Source organism: Cololabis saira, chromosome 6 (genome assembly GCF_033807715.1).
Source record: "Cololabis saira isolate AMF1-May2022 chromosome 6, fColSai1.1, whole genome shotgun sequence".
Taxonomy (NCBI): domain Eukaryota; kingdom Metazoa; phylum Chordata; class Actinopteri; order Beloniformes; family Belonidae; genus Cololabis; species Cololabis saira.
Window position 1 is genome coordinate 48,394,572 of NC_084592.1, and position 20,378 is coordinate 48,414,949.

The 20,378-nt window shown below is 45.8% G+C and overlaps 1 protein-coding gene across 1 annotated transcript in view; it reads right to left on the reverse strand.

The window, feature by feature from the left end:
• Positions 1-927: 927 nt before the first annotated feature.
• The window catches only part of LOC133445656 (mediator of RNA polymerase II transcription subunit 14-like), a 57,995-nt gene continuing 38,544 nt past the window's right edge, over positions 928-20,378 (reverse strand). The window contains exons 6-21 of the mRNA XM_061722980.1: positions 19,899-20,087; positions 19,670-19,804; positions 18,369-18,445; positions 18,120-18,280; positions 16,865-17,011; positions 14,971-15,215; positions 13,814-14,083; positions 11,274-11,523; positions 8,926-9,048; positions 8,611-8,787; positions 5,982-6,220; positions 5,731-5,910; positions 5,225-5,332; positions 5,010-5,135; positions 4,429-4,618; positions 928-1,302 (exon numbers count right to left, since the gene is read on the reverse strand). Coding sequence (XP_061578964.1) covers positions 1,229-1,302; positions 4,429-4,618; positions 5,010-5,135; positions 5,225-5,332; positions 5,731-5,910; positions 5,982-6,220; positions 8,611-8,787; positions 8,926-9,048; positions 11,274-11,523; positions 13,814-14,083; positions 14,971-15,215; positions 16,865-17,011; positions 18,120-18,280; positions 18,369-18,445; positions 19,670-19,804; positions 19,899-20,087 — 2,691 coding nt within the window. The 3' untranslated portion in view covers positions 928-1,228. The remainder of the gene's footprint in view (positions 1,303-4,428; positions 4,619-5,009; positions 5,136-5,224; positions 5,333-5,730; positions 5,911-5,981; positions 6,221-8,610; positions 8,788-8,925; positions 9,049-11,273; positions 11,524-13,813; positions 14,084-14,970; positions 15,216-16,864; positions 17,012-18,119; positions 18,281-18,368; positions 18,446-19,669; positions 19,805-19,898; positions 20,088-20,378) is intronic.

Here is a 20,378-nt window from a genome sequence, read left to right on the forward strand (position 1 = left end):
AATTTTATAATTCCTCTCCTTTTTATGCTCCATTATGTGAATTTAAATGCTTAAATTATTTTGTTATTCATATGCACCTTTTAATTCTTAGAGTGCCTTGTTTTTTGTATTCTTTACAAGAATCCCTTTTTATTTTCCTTTCTTTTCATATTGCATTTAAATTGATATTTGTCCATTATCCTCTTTGAGAATTTGTATATATTCAATAAAGTTTTGTTTAAAAAACAAAATAAAAAAAAAAATCAGTGGAATGATGAGGCTGATGCATGATGGGTAAAGCACGTTTACGTCCAGCGGTGCGTCCGAAATGCCAGACTAAAAAGTATATACTAAAAAGTATACTTAAGTTCGGCACACTTTTGAGTAAATATCAGTAGTATTTATGCATTAATTTGGACGTACTACTCAGAGACACACAGCACTTCCTGCTGTTGGGAGGGGGAATTGTTACCATGGTAACCTGTCACAGCAGCAGCAGTAGCAGCAGCCCCCTCCTCTCCTCTCCTGGTTCTGAAAGGCGTGGAACACAAAGCTACTTGTTTTTATTAAACATGTGGGGGTCAGGTGTGAGGTTAGAGGTCAGGGGTCATGTGGAGGTCAGTCAGGGGTCATGTGGAGGTCAGTCAGAGGTCAGAGGTCAGGGGTCAGCCCCCTCCTCTCCTGGTTGTGAAAGGCGTGGATCACAAAGCTACTTGTTTTTATTAAACATGTGGCGGTCAGGTGTGAGGTTAGAGGTCAGTTAGAGGTCAGACAGAGGTCAGGGGTCAGCTCCCTCCTCTCCTGGTTCTGAAAGGCGTGGATCACAAAGCTACTTGTTTTTATTAAACATGTGGAGGTCAGTCAGAGGTCAGGGGTCATGTGGAGGTCAGTCAGGGGTCAGGGGTCAGCCCCCTCCTCTCCTCCTCTCCTGGTTCTGAAAGGCGTGGATCACAAAGCTACTTGTTTTTATTAAACAGCAACAACAGGTTCCTGAACCTTCAGGACAAAACGCTGTAATAAAATACAACTGGCGTAGAAAGTTCTCACAGTTTTACAGTATTAAAGAAATAAAAATAGATATAAACAAAGGCAATTAAATAGTGTGCTAACAAATGCAAGTCTCCGGTTCTGGTCGGGTCCAGGGTTCTGAGTCCAGGGTTCTGAGTCCATAGTTCCGGGTCGGGTCCATAGTTCCGGGTCGAGGGTTCCGGGTTGGTGGTTCCGGGTCGAGGGTTCCGGGTCGGCGGTTCTACTGGCGGGTTCCGGGCGGCAGCGTGAGGTTCATCATCAGCTCGTGGACTGAAGAGAAGATGGTGCACTCGCCTGGAAGAGAGAAGATTCGGGTCAGAGTTCTAACCGGGTCAGAACCGGGTCTAACCGAGTCAGCAGAGTTCTAACCGGGTCAGAACCGGGTCTAACACCGGGTCATAACTGCATCAGCGACAAAATCAATTCCATGTCTTTATTAGGGCCTAATGTATCCGTAGGAATTTTTCTAGTTATTGTCATGCCAAGTAGTGGCATGACAATATTACAATCGTCCAGAATGCTAGCATTTTGCTAACAAGCTAAAGTCGCAAAAGTCCCACTGCGCACCAGCGGGTGTAAAGCATGACCCCGCTCTGATGTGGAAAAGAAAAATCCCCCAAAAGTGAAACACGGCCGGAAGAACCGGAAAAATGAAGGCGATATATTAGTATACAGAAAGGTTTCCCTTTTCTTCTTCTTCTTATTCCGCACTCTTTTTTCGTCCGTTAATACGGCCCGAACCACAACGTGCACCCATGCATGGCATACATCGTTGGATGCGTCTCCATCGTGATTCGATGGGTATTACTTTTCTCAGTAATAGGGGTTACCGTGGCAACGCTAGATGGCAAAAAGCAAAAAAAAAGGCAAAAATTCGGACGCTTATTGCTCGGCTGAACTTTATCGTAGAGACATCGTTCAAACTTTCAAACACTCTAAAACACGATATTGACCTTTCATTTTTTTTTTCTTCCATTTGACTTTGGACGCTTGTTGCTAGGCAACAGGTTATCGTAGAGACATCGTACAAATGTTTCCCGACTCGGCACGCTGTGGACTTCAACATACTCAAATTTCATGAAGCTGTGATTTAAGGAAATTTTATGTCAAAATCCATGCCAAATGGCCCCATTCATTCGGATGGGGTTTTTTACCATGGTGAAAAAAACAACCTATTCGTTAACGTAGCCTGAACCGGAACGTGCACCCATACACGGCATACATCGTTGGATGCGTCTCCATCGTGCCTCGATGGGCATTGCTTTTCTCAGTCAAAAGCGTTACAGTGGGGACGCTAGACGCCAAAAAGCGCGCCCCATTAATAACTATAGGGAGCACAGGAATGAATGCAATACAACCGTAAACACCTCAAACTGACATAGAACCACCCCGAACACAACCACTACAGCCCCAAACCAAAGCAGCAAGAGGGGACGAATGGGCAGTAGGGCATGCCCATATCAAAATTTCCAGAAATTTTCTAGTTGTTATTATGACAAAAGGAAGGCCTTTTTTCCCCTAAACGTGCCCCTAAAGTCACCAAATTTATCACCAATCCAGGCCTGGTGATAAATGTGATATTTAATGGTTTGCATTAATGGGCGTGGCCTAACGGCTCAACAGCGCCCCCTAGAAAACTTTGTGCCTCAAGCCCCACAATACGGTTTGACGTACATGCACAAAAATCGGTACACACCTGTATCATGTCACAACTAAAAGAAAAGTCTCTTGGCGCCATGGCCCAAACCCAACAGGAAGTCGGCCATTTTGAATTAATCGTGTAATTTTGGAGCAATATGAGCCATTCCTTTGAGAATTAATTCAGCCCGAACCGTATCATGAACCCAGGTGTGTTATACATCAAAGTGTGCGTCTCCATCCTGCGACTACACGCATTACTTTTCTCTTTCAAAAGTGTTACCGTGGCGACGCTAGACGCCAAAAAGCGCCTCCCCTTCATCTGATTGGTCCATATTTGATAGTTCCCCAAAAGTCACCAAATTTTGCATGCAAGCCAGGCCTGGTGATAAATTTGATATTTCATGGTTTGCATTAATGGGCGTGGCCTAACTGCTCAACAGCGCCCCCTAGAAAACTTTTCTCTGCCATAACTTTTGAATGGTTTGACATAAAGACTCGTGGGTGGTGTCATGGGACTCGGTATAGAGTCCTTGACCTTCATTGGCCTGAATTAGCCCCGCCCCTTCTTCTGATTGGTTGTCCCTATTTTCTGCTATAACTTTTGAATGGTTTGACATAGGAAGTCGTGGGTGGTGTCATTTCTGATATGCTTATGGGGGGCGGTGGCCGTGAGTGCGAGGGCCCGTTCATCGCTGCTTGCAGCTTTAATTTTCTATTGGACAGTTCTAACTGGACGCAGTGACGTTTTGAGCTGAACATTTGTCGGATGCCCTGGTTCTATTTTCTTCCTGCCGCTCGCGTTGAAAGCGCTGTAGGAAACATTCATGATGAGGAACGGCTGATCCAGTTAGTTGAAATGAGAAGTTATCTCTATGATTCCTCCTCATTTCACTACAAGAACCTCAATAAAGGGCCAATCCCAATCCCCCCCCTACTTTCCACCAATAGCCCTTGTAATGTCCCTAGGGATTGGGAACCACGTGCTACGTCACTGCGTGGTTTAGGTTCGGGTACGTAGTTACGTTTGCACAAACGTCACACCATATCAGGAAGCCCAGAGATAAAAGCTGTTTTAATTTCAGCTGTAGCGCTGTTAATATGCCACTTTATTAAGTTTGAATATTTTTTCAGATGTAAAAGTAACCGTTAAGAGGTTGTAAAAGGTTGTTTTGTCATAGTTTCTTAGTCTTTTTTTAGTCTCGCTCTGAGATCTGTCGCTTCAGTTGAAAAGCGCTATATACATTGAAATTATTATTATTATTAATTATTATTAAGATCCCCAACCTGGGCTCAGTTTATCAAAATAACGCTCTGCGTTGGTGTAACACGGAACCATAAATCAGCCTTTATTCTGGCGAGATCTTCGCGAACAATGAGCAAACGAGTGATTATGTACATTCACTGAGTGAATATTATGAAAGTAAAACATATTTCTCGCTATAAATGTAATCAAGACACATTTTTATGCAGAAACTAACTCAAAATATTGATTATATTCACTAGAAAATTAGAAATGTCCGCCATGTTTTTTTGTTTGATTCAGTCTGCATGTGAGTGTCCGATGTCTCGCAGAGCTACGATAGTGGGACGCTCTCATGCAGTTAGGACACGGTGTAACCGGGTCAGAACCGGGTGTAACCGGGTCAGAACCAGGTGTAACCGGGTCAGAACCGGGTGTAACCGGGTCAGAACCGGGTGTAACCGGGTCAGAACCAGGTGTAACCGGGTCAGAACCGGGTGTAACCGGGTCAGAACCACGTGTAACCCCCCCTCACTCACCCTGCCGGGCCGGGTGCAGCTCGTTGAACCTCTTCAGGATGTTGGACACCATGAGCGCGGCGGCGCCGGACGAGCTGTGCTGGCGCGGGATGTCGGCCTGCTGGGTCAGGCCCGTGGCCATGTCGTACACGATGGGGACGATGATGCTGACCGGGTCCTGGGGGACCGGGACCCGCTGGGTCAGCTGCAGCTGCAACACAAGAGAACCGGGTCAGAACCGGGTCAGAACCGGGTCAGAACCGGGACCCGCTGGTCTGATTGGAGTCGCCATTGATGAACCAGAGACTGAAGGCAGACGGAAAATTACTGAGTCTGTCTGTTTGCAATATAATTGTTGATTCTATAATCTGGCCTTGACAGGACAATCTCCCTGGTGGAATGTAAACAAAACGCTCTCCCCTCCACTAGCCCTCCCCTCCCAGGAACATCTGTGGACCTGTTTTCAGAACTGACCGAGCCGATAACATCAAGGACAATGGCTGAGGAGCAGCTCTGAGCTCTGACCCGGGTCTGGTGTGGACCCGGGTCCTCACCAGACCCGGGTCCTCACCCGACCCGGGTCCAGACCCGTCAGAACTTACAAAGAACAGCATCTTGGACTTGAGCACCACGGCGATGGTCCCGGGGGGGGCGATAGGGGGCGCGCTGGGCGGGATGGTGAGGCAGAACTGGACGTTCCACTTGAGCTGGCCCGCCTGGTCGGGGAACTGCAGGTCAGAGGTCAAAGTTAGAGGTCAGAGGTCAGAACCAGGGGCTACCAGTACCCCCCCCCCCCAGAACCAGAACTTGTACCCACCAGCTCCAGCTTCATGATGCGGACACAGTCCCTCAGGATGTTGGTGGGGGCTCCCAGTAGCTTGGTGAACGCGTTCAGGGTGTTGAACTTGAAGGGAGGACCAGCCACCTGGAAAAGTTACACTTACAATCATCCAACATCACATTTACGATAATTATCTTACATATAAACTAAGCCGGTTTGGTGTATACCGTATTTTCTGCACTATAAGGTGCACGGAAAAGCCTTTAATTTTCTCAAAACTCGGCCGTGCGCCTTATAATGCGATTTGCCGTATACAGGACTGTCTCAGAAAATTAGAATATTGTGATTTTCTGTTATAGCTTAAGAAGGAATTAAGGAATTAAGTTTAACTCGGAATGGCCATTTTCATTGGGAATTAGGTGTTTACATGGTCATTTGTACTAATTTTAAATGGGTTTATATTGTAATTCTGAATTAAACGGGGGGGTCTGCAGCAGGAACCTACCCGCGTCTGAATTAAATAGGGGGGATTCTGCACCTACCCGGGTCTCGAAGAAGCGCTCCAGCACCTGCAGCTCCTCCTGGGACCAGGGCCCCGTGTTCTCCGGCGTCACCTTCAGCTGCAGCGTCTGGTAGGTCTTGGGGTTCAGCGCCACGCGGCACTTCAGCGCGTCCGTCTTGAACATGATGACGCCCGGCTCGTTGGAGTTCACGATGGACAGCTGGGGGGGGAGGAGAGAGGGGTTAGAGGGGGAACCAGCACCAGTCCTCCGGGGGGGGGAACTACACCCACGTTGGCCTCCTGCTGGATGATCCTCTGCAGGTGACGCCTCATGATGACGGAGCCCAGGAAACGCTCCAGCGGAGAGCACAGGTAGCTGCCCGACAGGCCGGGGCCCAGGCAGGGCGTGGGCGACGGCAGCAGCAGCACGTGCAAGGCATTGTGGGTAAGGATGGTGGGGATGGAGGCGGCCCAGGGCCGCTGAGGTAGCTTACGGGGGGGGGGCATGCTGGTGGGCAGGACCTGGGAACCTGAGAGGAGAGAGGACAGTTAGACCAGACCCCCCAGACCCTCCAGGTGAAAGACCAGACCCCCCAGAGGAGAGAACAGGGTTTAGACCAGACCCCCCAGGTGAAACCCGGGGACCTGCGGTGGCAGGAACCAGACGGGGTCCGGGACTCGGAGGGTCCAGGCCAGCGGTTTGTTGTGCAAGTTCCTACTTCTCACGAACTATTATCCGTATTTTCCGCATTATAAGGTGCACTAAATATCTGGAAAAATACCGTACTATAGTGGCTGGGGTTGAGTTACGTATCTACCTGATGGAGCTGCTGCAGGAAATGCTACAAAATCCTACAGAAAATGCAAAAAAAAAGAAAAAGAAAAAAAGTACCGTATGTCAAACTTTATTAACTAAATAAAAACCAGCTTTGCTCCGTCTCGTCAACGTCTCCATTATGCGAGTCAGCGTCGTTGCTGTTGTCTTGAACATCTGTTACGATTCCTGACGTTATTAGCGCCGTTACTTCGGCGACACCAACTACATTACCCACAATCCCCCTGACTACAGTAACAGAAATTACTGTAATGATCATATATAAAGGCGCACTGCCGGTTTTTGAGAAAATTAAAGGCTTTTAGGTGCGCCTTATAGAAGAAAACTCAAATATCCTATCTAGAAAAAATTAGAATATTCTGGGAATCTTAATCTTAAACTGTAAACCATAATCACCAATATTAAAATAATAAAAGGCTTGTAATATTTCAGTTGATTTGTAATGAATCCAGAATGTATGACATTTTTATTTTTCTTAATTGCATTACAGAAAATAAAGAACTTTATCACAATATTCTAATTTTCTGAGACAGTCCTGTAATCTGAACGGCACGGTGATCAACACTCAGACTTTAACGCTGGGGGAGCAAAACCATAAGCTGGATGTGATTCTTGAACAGAATCGCTGGCTGGCGGCGTTTTTGAGCTCATTGGCAAGATGGAGAAGACCCTGGAGAAGTTGGAAGCTCGGCTTGGCGGGAATTGATCACAATCTCGTCTGTTTGGAGTCGCCATTGATGAACCAGAGACTGAAGGCAGACGGAAAATTACTGAGGCTGTTTCTTTTCAATATAATTGTTGATTCTATAATCTGGCCTTGACAGGGCGGTTTTTGGCCGATTGCTCTGGTCACAATCTCCCTGGTGGAATGTAAACAAGGTGACTCTGCCCCCACTAACCCTCCCCTCTCAGGAACATCTGTGGACCTGGATCAGAACTGACCGAGCGGCCTGATAACATCAAGGACATTGGCTGAGAGCAGCTCTGAACGAAGTTCAGGCACTTACCGCTTACACACACACTTGCTGATAACCACACCTCAACGCCTTCCTGGCTATAAGTCTGTGATGATGATGTTAAATTTGTCATGTGCTTTCTGTGCTGAGGTGTTTTTTTGCACTTTCTCACTGTGTACTTATACACAGTGTGAAGATGCCTTTTTTTCCCTCCCCCCCATCCCCAATGTCACCCTTTCTCTGCTTGGTTCCGGTTTCGGGTCGCTGCTCGTTGTGGTCGACCGGCCGGCAGCTGAGCAGATTTACTGTACTTGTATTGCTGCTTAGTAGGAATGGGCAATAATTTACTGTTCACGATAAACCGTCAAAAAAATTCCCCACGGTACAAATTTGTCATCTCGGGGTAAAAACGATAAATTCCTGTTGATGATGTTTTTGTGTAAAGCCGATTTATGGAAGGAAGGAAGGAAGGAAGGAAGGAAGGAAGGAAGGAAGGAAGGAAGGAAGGAAGGAAGGAAGGAAGGAAGGAAGGAAAAGAAAGGGAGGAAGAAAGGAAGGAAGGAAGGAAGGAAGGAAGGAAGGAAGGAAGGAAGGAAGGAAAAGAAAGGGAGGAAGAAAGGAAGGAAGGACGGACAGAAGGAAGAAATGAGCCTGAAAGAAAGAAAGAAAGAAAGAAAGAAAGAAAGAAAGAAAGAAAGAAAGAAAGAAAGAAAGAAAGAAAGAAAGAAAGAAAGAAAGAAAGAAAGAAAGAAAGAAAGAAAGAAAGAAAGAAAGAAAGAAAGAAAGAAAGAAAGAAAGAAAGAAAGAAAAATTCCTGTTGATGACGTTTTTGTATTGGTATTTTTTTTATCGTTATCGGGATAAATGCCAGAAATTATCGTGATCAATTTTTTAGTCCGTACCGCCCATCCCTACTGCTTAGTTGTCCTTGAATTGCCCGTCGGGGATGAATAAAGTTTCTCTGAATCTGAACAGTTCAAATTCCAGTTCCTGATGTGCAGAATGAACAAGTTCAAGTTCTTTATTTTAAATATGTTGCGTTCAGTTCAACGTTGTCCCAGAAATGAACTGGTTCATGCACAACACTGCCGTGTTCCGGGACTCACCGGTCCCGGGTGGCGGTACTCACCGGTCCCGGCGCGGGGCGAATGCGGGTCAGGGATGGGCGAGTGCAGCGAGGGGTTTCCGGGAGACATGCCCGGGATCCGGGCCCCGGGCGACGGCCCCGAGACCTGCGGGGATCCGGGCCACTGGCCCCGGTGGCTGGGGGACACCATGGGGTACGGGGAGCTGGGGTCCAGCGGGCCTGGGGACAGGGAGAGACAGTTCCCATCATGCAACGGTCCGGCAGCACGCTGACACCTGCTGGGAGAGTAACGGCAGGCCCCACCAGCCCCCCCCGGAGCAGGTCACCACCGGGCCAGATCCACGGCCCCCCACTTACCGTGGGGACTGGCAAAGCTGGTCTGGCCCATGGCTATGCCCAGGGACGATGGAGAAGGGGTGGGGCCGAAGGGCGAGGGGGCCCTCAGGGCCCCGCTGGGGGAGCCAGCGGCGTGGATGTTCCCTGCACACACACAGCAGAGCTGTCAGAGGACGGGGACACGGAGAGACATGTATACGTAGACACGGCATGGAGCGCTGAGCCGTACGGCAACGCCGCCGCCATATTGGATGTTCAAGACTGCGCTGTAAACTAATACAATAAATGGACTTATTTTCATAAAGCATCTTTCTACAAAGAAATGTACGTTTTACGTCTCATTTATTCATTCACACACGCACTAATATACTTGGGAAACAGTTAGGCACCAAATATAATATTTTGTTCCTCTTTTTTTCCCTCATTTTTTTCCCTCTTATTTCCTCTTTTTTCCCCTCTTTCTTTTCTCTTTTTTTCTCTTTTTTTCCTCTTTGTTCCTCTTTTTTCCTTATTTTCATAAAGCGTCTTTCTACAAAGAAATTAACGTTTTACGTCTCATTTATTCATTCACACACACACTTTTTTCCTCTTTTTTCCTCCCTTTTTTCATTTTTTTCCTCTTTTCTCTTTTTTAATCTTTTTTCCCTCTTTTTTCAATTTTTCCTATTTTTTTTCCTATTTTTTCCTTATTTTCATATCAGCTCATAAAAAATAAAGAAAAATCACAAAAATAAGAAAAATAGAGAAACATTTTCTCATCAACAAAGCATATTTACATAAACATTTTAAATTTTTCAAGTAACAAAACAACATATTTGAACCATTTATTTTACTGTCTGAAAAATGGTTCAAATGTTTTTTTGTTATTTGAAAAATTTTAAATTTGTTTTGTTGATAAGAAAATATGTTTCTCTATTTTTCTTATTTTTGTGAGGGGGGATATATATTGTTTTTCGGCACTACCTTGTTCTCTATAGCTGATATAACATGAATTACTCCTATGTGGGATCAATAAAGTTCTTATTTTTGCAATCTGAGAAAATGAAATATATTATATTTGGTGCCTAACTGTTTCCAAGTATATTAGTGCGTGTGTGAATGAATAAATGAGACGTAAAACGTACATTTCTTTGTAGAAAGGCGCTTTATGAAAATAAGTCCATTTACTTGTATTAGTTTACAGCGCAGTCTTGAACATCCAATATGGCGGCGACGGTGACGTATCGCAGCAGCTCCGTGGGGCGGATACGTATAGATGTCTATGGGGACACGTTCTGAGCTGAGGCCTGATGGCGGGGTGGAGGTGGGCGGAGCATGAAAGTGGGCGGAGCGTGTTCCTGCTAGGGCTGCAACGATTCGTCGACGTTGTTGACAAAAATCCATAATGAAAATTGACGACAATGAATTCCATTGTCGCCAGACGTGTTTTTCCAACGGAGTGAGGCGTCTCACTTCAATACAATCTCTGCTGAGAGTCGGCGTAGCACGATAGAATCTCTGCTGAGCGGTAGCAGGTAAAACTAAATGACGGTGTCCTTTAGCAGCTGCGCGTAACAATACTTCAAAAGTTTGGCAGCATTTCAGCCTCAATACGACGAATAAAAAGATACTTGCAAGGTTTGCAAAGCCGACGTTGCTTTTAACGGGAGCACGTTGGTAATGCATTTGAAGAGAAAGCACGTCGGAGTGTTGAACGAGACGGACTCGCCTTGGTAAGATATTAAGCCTATTTTAATTTGTTAAATTAATTCGTTTCATTCGTTTACTTTGTTTATTTCATGTTATTTATTAGTGTTATTTGAGCCACTAACAGCTACTCTCGTTGCTAAAACCTCAATCATAATTGATGCTGGTGAAAGGTGAAACAGCTTGTGTGATGACAATTATGGATTTGCATCTAACTTTCAGTCAGGTGACCTATGAACTGTCAATTATCCATCAAGCTCCACAATGATCATGTTAACATTAAATCAGATAGATTTGTAGGACTTTTCTCTTGCGGGACGGGAGAAGAAACTAAATCAATGCATCTCTATTATTGTGCAGCATGAATGAAGGATGAAGAAAACAGTCTAATTAACCGATTAGTCGACTTATCGTTTCACTAGTCGGTGACTAGTCGACCATTAAAATAGTCGTTAGTTGCAGCCCTAGTTCCCGGGGGGGGGGGGTGTATGTGACATGCAGCTCTGATGAACCTGCAGCAGGTATGAGGGGGCGGTGCAGCATGCTGAAGAAGATGAAGTAGTTTATTTGGTTGATCAGTTTCCATTGATAAATACATTGCATTTCATTTTCTTTTGTAGGAAATAAATAATTTAAAAAAATGTTCACGAGGACGAGGCGGCGGCGTTGGACCGGCAGCTCACCTGGCGACTGCGTGGGCATCATGGACGGCGAGGGGGCTACGTTAGCGTGGTAGTTGGGCGGTGGAGACGTGAGGGGGGGGTACACCCCTCCCGCCCCCCCCCTCAGGGCCTGGGGCTGCTGCGGAGCCGGCAGCTGGATCATCAGGCTGTCCATCACGTCCACGCCCACCGGGGACGGGGGGTTGTCGTCCTCGTTCACCGAGCGCCGCCGCGCGTCCTGGTTGGCGTCCACGAACATGTTCAGGAACGTCTGGGGGGGGAGAGGTCGTTAGGTGGTTCAGGAACGTCTGGGGGGGGAGAGGTGGTTAGGTGGTTCAGGAACGTCTGGGGGGGAGAGGTGGTTAGGTGGTTCAGGAACGTCTGGGGGGGGGAGAGGTGGTTAGGTGGTTCAGGAACGTCTGGGGGGGAGAGGTGGTTAGGTGGTACCAGCTGGGAGGGGGGGGGGACAATATATTGTGCCACCAAAATTGGCGATGCAAAAACGTCACGATACGTGTCGTGGAGGTGCAGCTTTACATTTGCAGCGGCGTTTGTTTTTATTTGCAGCGTTTCTATATTTGTAGCGGCGTTTGTTTTTATTTGCAGCGTTTGTTTTTATTTGCAGCGTTTCTTTATATTTGCAGCATTTTTTTTATATTTGCAGCGGCGTTTGTTTTTATTTGCAGCGGCGTTTGTTTTTATTTGCAGCGTTTCTTTACATTTGCAGCGTTTCTTTATATTTGCAGCGGCGTTTGTTTTTATTTGCAGCGTTTCTTTATATTTGCAGTGGCGTTTGTTTTTATTTGCAGCGTTTCTTTATATTTGCAGCGTTTTTTTTATATTTGCAGCGGCGTTTGTTTTTATTTGCAGCGGCGTTTGTTTTTATTTGCAGCGGCGTTTGTTTTTATTTGCAGCGGCGTTTGTTTTTATTTGCAGCGGCGTTTGTTTTTATTTGCAGCGGCGTTTGTTTTTATTTGCAGCGGCGTTTGTTTTTATTTGCAGTGGCGTTTCTTTATATTTGCAGTGGCGTTTCTTTATATTTGCAGTGGCGTTTCTTTATATTTGCAGCGTTTCTTTATATTTGCAGCGGCGTTTGTTTTTATTTGCAGCGTTTGTTTTTATTTGCAGCGTTTCTTTATATTTGCAGCATTTTTTTTATATTTGCAGCGGCGTTTGTTTTTATTTGCAGCGGCGTTTGTTTTTATTTGCAGCGTTTCTTTACATTTGCAGCGTTTCTTTATATTTGCAGCGGCGTTTGTTTTTATTTGCAGCGTTTCTTTATATTTGCAGTGGCGTTTGTTTTTATTTGCAGCGTTTCTTTATATTTGCAGCGTTTTTTTTATATTTGCAGCGGCGTTTGTTTTTATTTGCAGCAGCGTTTGTTTTTATTTGCAGCGGCGTTTGTTTTTATTTGCAGCGGCGTTTGTTTTTATTTGCAGTGGCGTTTCTTTATATTTGCAGTGGCGTTTCTTTATATTTGCAGCGGCGTTTCTTTATATTTGCAGCGGCGTTTGTTTTTATTTGCAGCGTTTCTTTATATTTGCAGTGGCGTTTGTTTTTATTTGCAGCGGCGTTTGTTTTTATTTGCAGCGGCGTTTGTTTTTATTTGCAGCGTTTCTTTATATTTGCAGTGGCGTTTGTTTTTATTTGCAGCGTTTGTTTTTATTTGCAGCGTTTCTTTATATTTGCAGCAGCGTTTGTTTTTATTTGCAGCGGCGTTTGTTTTTATTTGCAGCGGCGTTTGTTTTTATTTGCAGCAGCGTTTGTTTTTATTTGCAGCGGCGTTTGTTTTTATTTGCAGCGGCGTTTGTTTTTATTTGCAGCGGCGTTTGTTTTTATTTGCAGCGGCGTTTGTTTTTATTTGCAGCGGCGTTTTTTATTTGCAGCAGCGTTTGTTTTTATTTGCAGCGTTTGTTTTTATTTGCAGCGTTTGTTTTTATTTGCAGCGTTTGTTTTTATTTGCAGCGTTTCTTTATATTTGCAGCGTTTCTTTATATTTGCAGCGGCGTTTGTTTTTATTTGCAGCGGCGTTTGTTTTTATTTGCAGCGGCGTTTGTTTTTATTTGCAGCGGCGTTTGTTTTTATTTGCAGTAGCGTTTCTTTATATTTGCAGCAGCGTTTCTTTATATTTGCAGCGTTTCTTTATATTTGCAGCGTTTCTTTATATTTGCAGCGTTTCTTTATATTTGCAGCGTTTCTTTATATTTGCAGCGTTTCTTTATATTTGCAGCGTTTGTTTTTATTTGCAGCGTTTCTTTATATTTGCAGCGTTTCTTTATATTTGCAGCGTTTCTTTATATTTGCAGCATTTCTTTATATTTGCAGCGTTTCTTTATATTTGCAGCGTTTGTTTTTATTTGCAGCGTTTCTTTAATTTTCAGCAATGGCGGGTCTCGGCCACCGTACTTTGGAAAACCAAATAAAAATAATGACCAGTGTTCCCCCCTCCCCGGTACCTTGAGCCCCGGGGCCGGGTAGAATCTCTCCACGATCTTGGTGTTGTCATGACTGAATAAACTTTATTCATTCATTCATAATTCCCAGTGCCCCCCCCCCGTTACCTTGAGCCCCGGGGCCGGGTAGAAGCCCTCCACGATCTTGGTGTTGTCGAACAGGCTGTAGGCTCCGTCCCGGATGGCCACCACGCCGCGGCTGCGGCAGTAGATGTCGATGCAGTACATGTTGCGGAAGGCCAGCCGGATGTGCGTGGGCGACTGGGGCAGGATGGAGAAGCACTGGTAGGCCGTGTTGGTGCGCTGAGTCAGGCCCAGCATCGGCACCGTGGGCAGCTTGTTGATGGCGTTGAGGGGGCCCTGCGTGTCGAACAGAATCTGCACCGGAACACAGACGTTATTACAACCTTAAAAGTCATATCTCGATATTTTCTAGCTGAATGTTGATACTCGATATATATCGATATTTTTTCTGTGCCATAATTGGGGTTCCCCCAAAGCATTATAGCATAGCATCTCTGTTAGCATCTCTGTTAGCATCTCTGGTAGCTTCCTTTTTTCTGAGGCAAACCCTTAAAAAAACAGTCAGTTTTAATACAAAGCCTCGTGCCAAATGTCACACAGGTTCCTTTATTAACAGAGGTCTGCACAATATCAACATGTATAAAACAAATGAAATAAAAATAAACTGCCTGCGTATATAGAATAAAAATGCTTCTTGGAATAAAATAAAACAAATATCCCTTTCCTGCATAACAATTAAATTAAAATACACTGTGCAATTAATACAATGTAGACAGTAACAGGCAGACTTTTCAACTGAGGTTGACAGTTGTGCAAATAACAAAACATTTGTGCAAATCTCAAATAAAACATTCAAGTCAATTTGTCACAAAATAAGCTATATCAAAAACATATTTTTTTTTTAAATCGATATAAACGATATTGTCTCGTACCATATCGCGTTTGAAAATATATCGATATATATTAAAATCTCGATATATCGCCCAGCCCTATTACAACCTACGAGGTAACGGACAACCCTGCAGACCTGGGACTGGGGCACTTTAGTATTTTATGGACTTTCCTTTAAACTAGAGTTGTTTCTGTCAGCCTGTTTCAGTTCTAGTTTCAGTCTAGTCTTTGGATCCAGCTATCATTTTAGTTTTTATTAGTTTTAGTCACGTTCATTCTCCTTTTAGTCGTGTGTGTCAGGTGTGTGTCAGGTGTATCAGAGGTGTGTATCAGGTGTGTGTATCAGTCACCTGCAGCAGCTGCATCACGCTGGGCGTCTTGTTGAACATCTCCTGCAGCTGGTGCAGGATGATGTTGTGGCAGTTGGAGCAGCCTGAGTTCGGTCCGACGGTTCCAAGGGCCAGGTGGAAGCGCTGGCTGCCCGAGTTCCACTGGACGGTGACGGAGCTGCCCTTGGTGGAGCCGTAGCACAAAACCAGCTTCCTGTAGTTGTAGAGCCGCACCTCCGAGAACACGCTCAGGTACGAGGGCATGTCTGGGGGGACAGGGGTCGCAGGGTCAACACCCTATGTAATTAACCTTTGAACTTGTTTTGTCCTCCTGAAACTGTCACATGCTTGGCTAACAGAAGTCACAGCAGCCACTCCCTGATCTACTCAGGTTTGGGACTGTTCTGGTGACATCTGTCTACTGCAGTGTGATGGATTCATTCACACGTTATCACTTCCGCCCATTGTCTACTGTTCACTGTCCTTATATGGTCATTTCCTGTCACGTTTCTCAATAAAAGCATAATGCAGGAGGAGGGTACTTTGGGGAAGCTCAGGAGTTCTCAATGAGGGCCTGACCCCTTCTCTATCCCTGTTGACATCCAACTCAACTTTTAATTGACATGCAAAACAATGCTGTGAAGCAAACCAGTACTCCCAGAAAACCTGTGGCTAAATTGAGCCATGGGAAGTCCCATGTCTCAAACAGGAGGGAGGCAGGGTATAGTACACAAAGTATTCAAGTATTCCAATACCTACATAAAAAATTTTTGTCACACCCCCTTGGGGTAGTGCATGGTCGCCCGTTCCAGCTCCCTCTATGGGAAGGGGAACCATGGCAAGAGAAAGCCGAAGGGACCCACTCTCGATGTGGATGAGTGAATTGTTTGCTGAACAGATGTTCAAAGTTCTTGTAAGCTGCCGCTTTCTCCTCTCTCTCCTAAGCAGGAATTGCTGAAACCAGATCCAGATCCTGATTTGAGTGGTGAAACGAAAATGTGGTCCAGATTGCAACCCCGACAGCAGTAAAGGTTGCTGAACGATCTACGACCGTCCACCAGTCACAGTGCAAGCTAGTAGGAAACTTTCCAGACCCTGAGTAGGCCGGAAGTCGGACGGTATCAAAACCCTTGTCCAGGAAGATGACTAGCCCAAACTGACTGGCTACAACAGACTGGAGAGGAGTCCGAGAGATGGAGGAAACTTTTCCACTAAGGAATTGTTCCTTAAACTCTTTACTTACATTGTTGTTGTAATTTAAGAACACTGCTGTACGTTCATAAACTGGTGCTGAAGGTAATGTTACCAAAGCTATAGCCGAATTACGTCAGTTGGCCAAAGTCGTGTCAGAAGACAGACGCTCAGCAGGCACCACTTTTTGGTCCTGGCTGACAGGACACGGGTCACAGGGTCAACACTCGGGACACGGGTCAACACTCGGGACATGTCGGACCCCTCAGGTACGACCCAGTTACATCCCTGCAGCCCGGGCTAACAACTATAACTGATGACATTTTTGTTTTGTACTTTACATTCGACTGGAAAATTAAAGACTGGCCATAACATTTCCATATTTCAATAAAAACTGATAACAGTAAACGGTAAACGTAACGACAGCAAAACTGTATAAAGTACATTCAAATGAAAAGAAAGAGGATGTCTACAGGTTTGACCAAAGTAAATTAAAGACTTTTGGAAATTTAACACCATTTTCAAACAAAATTTAAGAAATCCAGCGCTGAGGTCCAGGTTGCCAGATCTGACGTGATGGAAAACCCACCGAAATGATGAAAAACCAGCCCCAATCTTACATTCTCTATGTTCAAACCAGAAATGATTAATGTATGATAGATTTCAAGGTCAAGGTCTCAGGTCCCAGTCCAGGTCCAGGTCCAGGTCCAGGTCCAGGTCTCACCTGGCAGCGCCCGGGAGAAGTTGAGCACGCACTGGTACAGCTGGCTGATGGCGTTCCACTCGTTCAGGAACATCTCCACCACCTTCCGTCCTCCCACCGGCTCCGACAGAGGGTTCTCGTAGGTCAGGTACACGTGACGGGTGGAGGCTGAGGAGGAGAAGGAGGAGAGGGTTAGAGGAGGAGAGGAGGAGGAGATAGCGTAGTTACAATTTTCGGGAGGTGCAGGTCAGTGACGGCGTCGTAGGCACGGCGTCGTTTTGACGCAGAACCATAACTCAGACTTTAGAGGCTGGAGGACGATGCAGGACATTATTATCATTCTATTCCAGGACCAGCTTGTGGAACTTCTTCCCCGGTTGACCACATTTAGTACAGATTTAGTCTCAAAGTCCCTAAACGGGTGTTTCTGCTGCGTATTCTGGAGAATATTGAAGAGAATCATGGCCAGGCAGGAGAAAAATAAAAATAATATTTTAGAGGAGGAAGATTTTTTTTTCATTATGCACAATGTCGAGAAAAAAGTCGAAATATCGAGAAAAAAGTAGAAATGTGGAGAAAAAAGTAAAAATGTCGAGAATAATGTTGAAGTACAATTTCGAGAAAAAAGTCAAAATTTCGTGACTAAAGTTGAGATGTTGAGAAAAAAGGCGAAATTTCGACTTTATTCTTGAAACTGACTACGTTTCCATCCAGTCAAAATTCAGGTTATTACTAATATTCCCGTCACTGAAACATTGGGAATATTACGTTTACATGGTAATTAATCATTTGGGATATCTGGATCAAACCAGCGACGCACGGAGAACATCATGACGCAATTACCGTCATTTCTGCTTCTTCTTCCTGGATCCACCGTCTACCGTCTACAAATGCAGAAATGTTCATATCCTTCATTACATTTATGAAGTGATTAGTCTCCTCCTGGTCTTGGTTTCTCCGTGTTTAGAAGAACTTCCTGGACTCAAAAGACCAGGATTCCTTGTGAACAGAGCATGTGCAGAAAACAAATTCCTGTTCCGTTTGATGGGGATATTCCGTTACGTTTACATGACCCAATATTCAGGTTTTAAAAGGGTCATTGATGCTGGAAACACAGTCATTGTATTTCAACATTATTTTCGACATTTTCAACTTTTTTCTCGAAGTGCACAATAAAAACAAAACCTTCCCCTCTCAAATATTTTTTCTCCTGGCTGGCCCTGATTCTCTTCCGTAGGAGAAAGCTGGACAAACATGTCAGACAGGTCCTCCCTACCTTGCTCCTTGCTGCTGGTGCTGCTCAGCGGGCAGTTGGCCAGCACCAGCTCGGCCAGCCAGGTCCGGTTGTTGCGTCCCTGCAGCCGGAAGGTGCAGTCCAGCAGGGAGCGCTGCAGGGCCCGTCGGGTCTCCTCCCCCACGCCCTTACAGGCGGGAATCCTGCAACACAAACCAGCGGTGTCAGGTCTCCTGTCTCCTCCAGGGGTTGGGAGGAACCAGAGCCAGAGCGTGATGATGAGGGCGTTACTTGAGGAGCTGGATGGCGTGGCTGCTGCCGTCTCCCTCCACCTGGACGCCCTGGCTGGGGATCTCCATGTTGGACAGCTGGGAGGAGAGGGGACAGTTAACCAGAGACACCACTGGGGCTGAAACCATTCCTACAATAATTACAGTCATTCATTACAAATGAAAAAAAATAAATAAATAAAAAAATGATGGAGGAATTTTCTCTGCCTGGAGGAATTGTTTAATTTTGCCAGTATTTGGCCCGGACTACGTTTAATGCGGCACAACCAGTACTCGAATTGAGGGGGGATGAGGGGGATGGCATCTCCCCCTGAAATAAAAACGGTCCAAATCATCCCCCCTGAAATAAAAACGGTCCAAATCATCCCCCCCTGAAATAAAAACGGTCCAAATCATCCCCCCCTGAAATAAAAACGGTCCAAATCATCCCCCCTGAAATAAAAACGGTCCAAATCACCCCCCCTGAAATAAAAACGGTCCAAATCATCCCCCCTGAAATAAAAACGGTCCAAATCATCCCCCCCTGAAATAAAAACGGTCCAAATCATCCCCCCTGAAATAAAAACGGTCCAAATCATCCCCCCCTGAAATAAAAACGGTCCAAATCATCCCCCCCCGAAATAAAAACGGTCCAAATCACCCCCCCCTGAAATAAAAACGGTCCAAATCATCCCCCCTGAAATAAAAACGGTCCAAATCATCCCCCCCTGAAATAAAAACGGTCCAAATCATCCCCCCCTGAAATAAAAACGGTCCAAATCATCCCCCCCTGAAATAAAAACGGTCCAAATCATCCCCCCCTGAAATAAAAACGGTCCAAATCATCCCCCCTTGAAATAAAAACGGTCCAAATCATCCCCCCCTGAAATAAAAACAGTCCAAATCATCCCCCCTGAAATAAAAATGGTCCAAATCATCCCCCCTGAAATAAAACGGTCCAATTAATCCCCCCTGAAATAAAAACGATCCAAATCATCCCCCCTGAAATAAAAACGGTCCAAATCATCCCCCCCCTGAAATAAAAACGGTCCAAATCATCCCCCCCTGAAATAAAAACGGTCCAAATCATCCCCCCCTGAAATAAAAACGGTCCAAATCATCTCTCCTGAAATAAAAACGGTCCAAATCATCCCCCCTGAAATAAAAACGGTCCAAATCATCCCCCCCTGAAATAAAAACGGTCCAAATCATCCCCCCTGAAATAAAAACGGTCCAAATCATCCCCCCCTGAAATAAAAACGGTCCAAATCATCCCCCATGGACCAGGACCAGACCAGGACCAGGACCGGGACCAGGACCCACCTCTGCTCTGAGCCCGATGAAGGGCATGTTGGTGTCGCTCATGGCCACCAGGTGGGCCAGCTCCTTGTTGAAGGCACACATCTCCCCGGACCGTCGGGGCTTCTTGGGCTCCAGCTCTCCCTGGTCTTTAGAGATCTAGGAGGAGAAACGGTCAGGGTTCTAAGCTGAACAGAGATGGAGCCTCTTCTACTACGGTAATCATGGTTCCTGAACATGGTTCCTGCTCTACCTTCCTCTTGGCCCCGGGCCGGTCCCGTCCCCCCGTGTCCTGCACCAGGTGCTCCAGGTTGGGCTTGAACTGCTGCAGCAGCTGAGCAGCCGCCGGACCGTCCTCCCCGTCCATCTGGGTCACCGACAGGAAGGAGTACTGGTACTGCAGCGCCGTGGGAGAACCGGGCCCCTCCAGCATCTCCACCACCTGAGGACAGAGCTGAGGGTTGGACACGGCAGAAACTACACACAGCAGGGACTAAACACGGCAGGGACAGGACTAGGGCTGAACGATTAATTGCATTTGCGATAATATCGCAATGTGATAAAACGAGATTTTCTAACCGCAAAGGCTGCGATTTGACCAGTCACGTGATCTGGTCACGTTGCGAGTGAGCAGAGCGGTGCCGCGTAACCTAAATCTACCATGGCCTCAGTGTTAGGGCTCGGCCAGGCGGGTTTTTATAAATATATTAAATATGTGAGCGCGGAGTCGGCG